Consider the following 6,147-nt stretch of genomic DNA (forward strand, 5'->3'; position numbering starts at 1 on the left):
CTCTGCTGGAGAAGGTGGAGGGCTGCCGCGACCTGCTGCCCGAGAGTCCCGGCAAATACCTGGTGTACAACGGCGACCTGCTGGAGTACGACGCCGACCACATGGCGCAGATCCAGCGGGTGCACGCCTTCCTGATGAACGACTGCCTGCTGGTGGCCACTGCTCTGCCCAACCGCCGCGGCGCCTACCGCTACGACGCCCTGTACCCCCTGGAAGGGTTGGCCGTGATCAACGTCAAGGACAACCCGCCCATGAAGGACATGTTCAAGCTGCTCATGTTCCCCGAGAGCCGCATCTTCCAGGCCGAGAACGCCAAGATCAAGAAGGAGTGGCTGGAGGTGCTGGAGGAGACCAAGCGCAACCGGGCCCTCAGTGAGAAGCGACGCCTGGAGCAGGAGGCCCTGCCCCGGCCCGCCCCGACACCTCCTGAGTCCACCAACCCCTTCGAGGAGGAGGAGGAGGAGGAGGAGGAGGAGGAGGAAGAGCCCTCCGCTGAGGAGGAGGCGGTCGACCTCTCACTTGAGTGGATCCAGGAGCTGCCCGAGGACCTGGACGTCTGCATCGCTCAGCGGGACTTTGAAGGGGCTGTGGACCTGCTCGATAAACTCAACGAGTACTTGGGAGACAAGCCTGCGAGCCAGCCCGTGAAGGAGCTGCGGGCCAAGGTGGATGAGCGGGTCCGGCAGCTTACGGACGTGCTGGTCTTTGAGCTGTCTCCGGACCGCTCGCTGCGAGGAGGGCCACGAGCCACGCGCCGAGCTGTGTCCCAGCTCATTCGCTTGGGCCAGTCCACCAAGGCGTGTGAGCTCTTCCTGAAGAACCGGGCAGCTGCAGTGCACACGGCCATCCGACAGCTGCGCATTGAAGGTGCCACGCTGCTCTACATCCACAAACTGTGCCACGTCTTTTTCACCAGCCTTCTAGAGACGGCCAGAGAGTTTGAGACGGACTTCGCTGGCAACAATGGCTGCTACTCTGCCTTCGTTGTGTGGGCCCGCTCTTCCATGAGGATGTTTGTAGATGCCTTTAGTAAGCAAGTGTTTGACAGTAAAGAGAGCTTGTCAAGTGCAGCAGAGTGCGTGAAGGTAAGAGTGCCCAAGGAGGGAGGTGTTCCATGGTGACCTGAACAAAGCTTGCAGATCTTCATTTCCTATCCTAGCGTAGTTGTTGACTGGGTGCAACTCTGGAAGAGTTTCCTTCATTAAACTGCCCATATTCATTTGGAGTTGGTTTATTTTTTAAAATTTAACAGACAAAACATTAAGATGAAAATACACAGTGAGAAAAACCCTGCCCTTACCAGAAGTGCAGAATATGTTCTTCCTTAATTTGCTTTTAACTGGGAATCCTAAAATTTGTATAATCTCACCTGAACAGTGAGTATTTTGAAGACTTTGCTTTCCAAATCTGTACTGGACTATGCTTCCTTAATTGTTTATGTAACCAATTTTCTCAAGTTATAGGGGGAGAAAAAGATTATAATATAGTTGTCTGGGGTTTTTGACAACAATGGCTTGTCCTTTGATTTTTCGTTTCTCAGTAATAAGGAGTTTCTCAAGGCAGAAGTAAGTGAACCATGACTAATGCATCCCTGTTTTCTGAGAATGCATGCCCCATTTATATTTTCTTTGTTTACCCAATTTATCAAATAATACTTTGTTTTTCCTTAATACTCAAGGTAGCTAAAGAGCACTGCAAGCAGCTCAGCGACATTGGACTGGATCTCACCTTCATCATCCATGCCCTTCTGGTAAAGGATATCAAAGGTGCTTTGCAGAGCTACAAGGATATCATCATCGAGGCCACCAAGCACCGCAACTCTGAGGAGATGTGGAGGAGGATGAACCTCATGACTCCGGAGGCTCTGGGGAAACTCAGGGAGGAGATGAAGAGCTGCGGCGTAGGCAGTTTTGACCAATACACTGGTGATGACTGCTGGGTCAACCTTAGCTATACTGTAGTAGCTTTCACTAAGCAGACTATGGCCTTCTTGGAGGAAGCATTAAAGCTTTACTTTCCAGAGCTGCATATGGTTCTTTTGGAGAGCCTTGTGGAAATCATCCTAGTGGCTGTCCAGCATGTTGATTACAGTTTAAGGTGCGAACAGGACCCTGAGAAGAAAGCATTCATTAGGCAGAATGCATCCTTCCTTTATGAAACTGTCCTTCCTGTTGTGGAAAAAAGATTTGAGGAGGGAGTTGGAAAGCCAGCCAAGCAGCTACAGGATCTGAGAAATGCTTCAAGATTGATGCGTATAAATCCAGAAAGCACCACCTCTGTGGTGTGAAGTGAACAAACAGTTCTTATGAACAGAGTGTGAAAGCAGTTAGTGAAAATGCTGTACATTGCATATATGAACTAAATGGTTTTTTTTTGAGCTCCTGAAAAATGAGGAAGTCTGGTTGCAAGATTGCACAGACTGAAGTTACAGTCAAGGGCTTCAAGAGTCCAACACTTCTTCTGAGGGGGTGCAGGAAAGTGAGAGATAGCTGTTGAAATCATGTGTCCTTGTACAGCATATCCTGTAAGAATGGTTAATGTAGCGTTTGTGACTTGGGAAGTACTACGATGTACAATTTTTGGCCGAATGTTTGTGAAAATCTTAAATATATGTACATTGTTCAGGGGGAAAAGATCACTTCTTGTCACATCATTGTGTGTGTGTTTTTTTAAGGCAGTGCTCTGGTAGAAGGGAAGTGCTGAAATGCTCTCAGGGTGTGGTATTTGGTGAGGCACGTCCACCATTAGATGTGACTCAGCAGTAGAGATAAACAGCATGGGTTTTCACATTTGATTTTGTTTGATAGCAGTGCAGACTCCTCAGTTTCTCTTACATATGTAATCTCTCAATTCATTTCTAGAACAGATCTAAATTAAAAATATTGAATTGATTTTTGTGTTTGAGTGTAGGGGCTGTTTCTCTTTAATAAGCTTGCCTCTCAAATTACAGCTCTGAAAGCAGAGCTCCTTATTGTCAGAAACACTTTTTCCTTTCAGAGAAGAAACAAGGATACCTTTCTTCCCTTCCCCTTCGTATTCCCCTTGTTTTCTCATGGACTTCACTGGAGTCAAATCCATCTAATGAACTGTGCACTCTTGCTAGAGGTTCTGTCTGAAGTGCATTATGGGGCATTACCTGCAGGTTAGAAACCAGAGCAAAGAGGCATAAATGCTCTCAAAATGTTCAAGTCAGGGAGAGGGTCGTAATGAAGATACTGTTTCATTTGGGAGAAACAGAATTCCAGTTTTGCCCTACAGAAGCAGCAGAGGATAAAGGAACTGGCTATACAGGTTTTTGGGAACACTATGATCTTCAAAACGCATGGTCTAACTCCTGAAAATACTATCCTTGTTTTCTGTAATATAGCAATAACCAACCCAGAGGAACGACCCTTTTTACAGAACACGCAAGGACTGCATTTGATTGAGAACTTGAATGTAGATGGTATTCATGCCGTGAAAATGGTTTTTGGTCTGGATTGGTGATTGCTTATCTTGCTCTGTATTTGTGAAATTGAAATAGGCTTATGCAAAGGCTGTCTTTAGAAGGCTATCAGCATTGCCTTCTAAGCTGCATAAACTTCTTCCCCTTCATTTTGCAGGCCTTCTTAATTGAGCTAAAATTGTTACAGCTGCATAATCTTATACTGGACACTTAATAAGATCTTAACAAGATCGTAAGTGGAATAATTGAGTATCCTATTCCTCTTGTGTTTTCAAATGAAAGCTTTTACGATTTAAATCATGGTAATGGTTGCCTCATGACTGCATGAAGAAACAGAATAAATCATTAGTATAATATCCTGTGTAACTGCTTATACTGCAGTTTTGTCATTTCTCCATGTTTTCACACTTCCAGCTCCACGCAGTTTCTGCTTTAGCGGCTAGTTTTCATTCTCTTGTTCGTAAAGTGCTTTTTGAGCTGTCAGATTTTGCCAAGCATCTGCTTACTTGCTATCCAAGTCCAAAATGACCAATTTGGTCATTTTGCTAGAAAATAACAACAACAAAGTACTAAATGTTCTTTTAAAAGGGTAACTCATTAGTCTGAGCTAAAATGGTTTGAAAACCACTGAAATAGTTGTAGTTGCCAAGCAGGCTTTTTTTTTTTCCACCAGTGAACTCTCTTAGATACCAGAGCCTAGTGAATTATATTGAAGTAATGTATTTTCTATCAACTGTTTAAAGTAAGCAAAGGTAGTAATCTGGCCTTGCTTAATTTTTTAGTGAACTGTAAGTGAGAACTCACCATTATGATGGGTAGTTTGAAAGACAGGGAGAAAGGAGGGCGGTTTTCTCTGAAGGCAGGTATATTTCAGTGTTCTATGTGAAGCAGAAGAAAGTGTCTTTACTTCTGAGCAAAGAATAAATACCTGAGCTTTAAGTCACTTCCTTTTTTTGCTGTGCAAGAGGGGGATAGCTGTGGAATTGCAACTCAAGATTGATTATTGTGATGCTTGAGGATTTTGTGTAAGAAGCTGAATTGTAGATGCCATTTTTTGGCTCTGGCACGCTATTAAATTGAAGAGCCCTGTTCATGCTTCTGTTACAAGCTGGCACAGCACATCTTATTCTAACCAGAGGGTGAAATGTAAGATCTAATTCTGCCATGCACTTTGTTATGTCCTTATCACCATTCCTTTCATCAATCTAATAAAGGCACGCACATCCTCCTAATAGTCTATCAGCTGCCATCATGAAGCAGTAGGCTAACATGGATGTTGGCTTTAGTAGATAAGGGAATCTGGCCTCTTGTTTGGGTGCTCAAATGTTGTATTCATGTACCTGTTAGCAGTGCACACAAGTTTGAGTTCTATAAACTGTAAGGAGCATTGGTATTTTGAAACTTGTGAATCTGTTCTGAAGTCATAATGAAAGAAAAACATTGGCTTAAGGAAAATGGAGTGTAAATAGCATTAAACCCACTTTGTATATTAATTCAGTTAACAGATAAAGCCAATGTGTGCTGAAAGTCATTGTTTAATAAATACATTTCAGATTTGCATACATCAGTTTGAAATGGGGCTTTTCTTTTTCTGAGCTCTTCGCTTGTGGAGGTAGTGTGATTCAAATGAAAATTTGCAGTAACTATTAAATAATACAATAGCAGTTCTGTTGATTTGGGGAAGAGAGAACTGTAATTTTGCTAAGGCTTGGGTTTGTTTCTCTATGAGGGATTTGCATATAAAATCTGGTTTCCTTTAGCTGCTCTGACAAAATTGCGGTGTATACTTTTTTATTTGTTATTCAGATGAATTTATGTATTAGAATTTTATGCAAGAACTTTTCTGAACAGTGGGAACCATATATTAAAACTTTTGGGACATACAACACTAGTGATTTATTTCTGTTATTACATCATCAGAAAGAGGATATTAAGGGCCTGATTCAAAGATCAAGTCCATTAATAAATCTTCAGTGATATTGAAGGGCTACAGGTCAGTCAACATTTGTGATGTGATTGTAAGAGGCAGCAAGGTGATAAAAGCCAGAGGATGTCAGTTACACTGTCCATTACGTTCTATTTCTATAAAGTTTGCATATAGCTTAATGAGGTGCAATTTGAAGAAAGTCTTTCTCAAAGTAGTATCTGAGTAAAATCAAGAAGAGGATCAGCTATAGTCTACTATGATTTGAGGTGGATGTATTAAGCCATATCAACACTAGCAGAGTGTAAAGTTGTGAGGCTTGCTACCTTCCAGAGATAACTTTTCCATTATTACACTCAGCTTGAATGTTGCAGTAAGCCCCATCTTTTCACTAGGTGGAGTTTTATCACTTGAAACAGCATGCCATGGGTAGGTATGAGCATTAAATCTGTGCTACCTTGCAGCTTGTTTTTGGACATTTTTGTAGTACAATAGGAAATGAAGATGCTCAACCAAAAGATGTGGGTGTTAAGGCCAACATCTCACAGTTCTTTTTTTTCCTTGATTGGTAGTGCTGTTCCCCTGTGCTGATTTTTGTACCATAAGGCTCTTAATTCCTCATGATTTCCTGCTGTGTTTCTCCATCATCAGCAGACATCTTTCAGCGGATCTGATTCTCAGCTGTCTACTTTTTTAGAGGTATGTATCAACAAGTAACTTTCAATCTGCCTGAGAGACATTTTGCTTGACTGGTAGCCCCTGCAGGGGTGTGAAAACT

General features: G+C 42.8%; 1 protein-coding gene across 1 annotated transcript in view; it reads left to right on the plus strand.

The window, feature by feature from the left end:
• EXOC8 (exocyst complex component 8) overlaps window positions 1–5,331 on the plus strand; it is a 5,560-nt gene extending 229 nt beyond the window's left edge. Inside the window, exons 2-3 of the mRNA XM_010707100.2 lie at window positions 5–1,085; window positions 1,679–5,331. Coding sequence (XP_010705402.1) covers window positions 5–1,085; window positions 1,679–2,287 — 1,690 coding nt within the window. The 3' untranslated portion in view covers window positions 2,288–5,331. The remainder of the gene's footprint in view (window positions 1–4; window positions 1,086–1,678) is intronic.
• The last annotated feature ends 816 nt before the right edge of the window (window positions 5,332–6,147 follow it).

Source organism: Meleagris gallopavo, chromosome 2 (assembly GCF_000146605.3).
Source record: "Meleagris gallopavo isolate NT-WF06-2002-E0010 breed Aviagen turkey brand Nicholas breeding stock chromosome 2, Turkey_5.1, whole genome shotgun sequence".
NCBI lineage: Eukaryota > Metazoa > Chordata > Aves > Galliformes > Phasianidae > Meleagris > Meleagris gallopavo.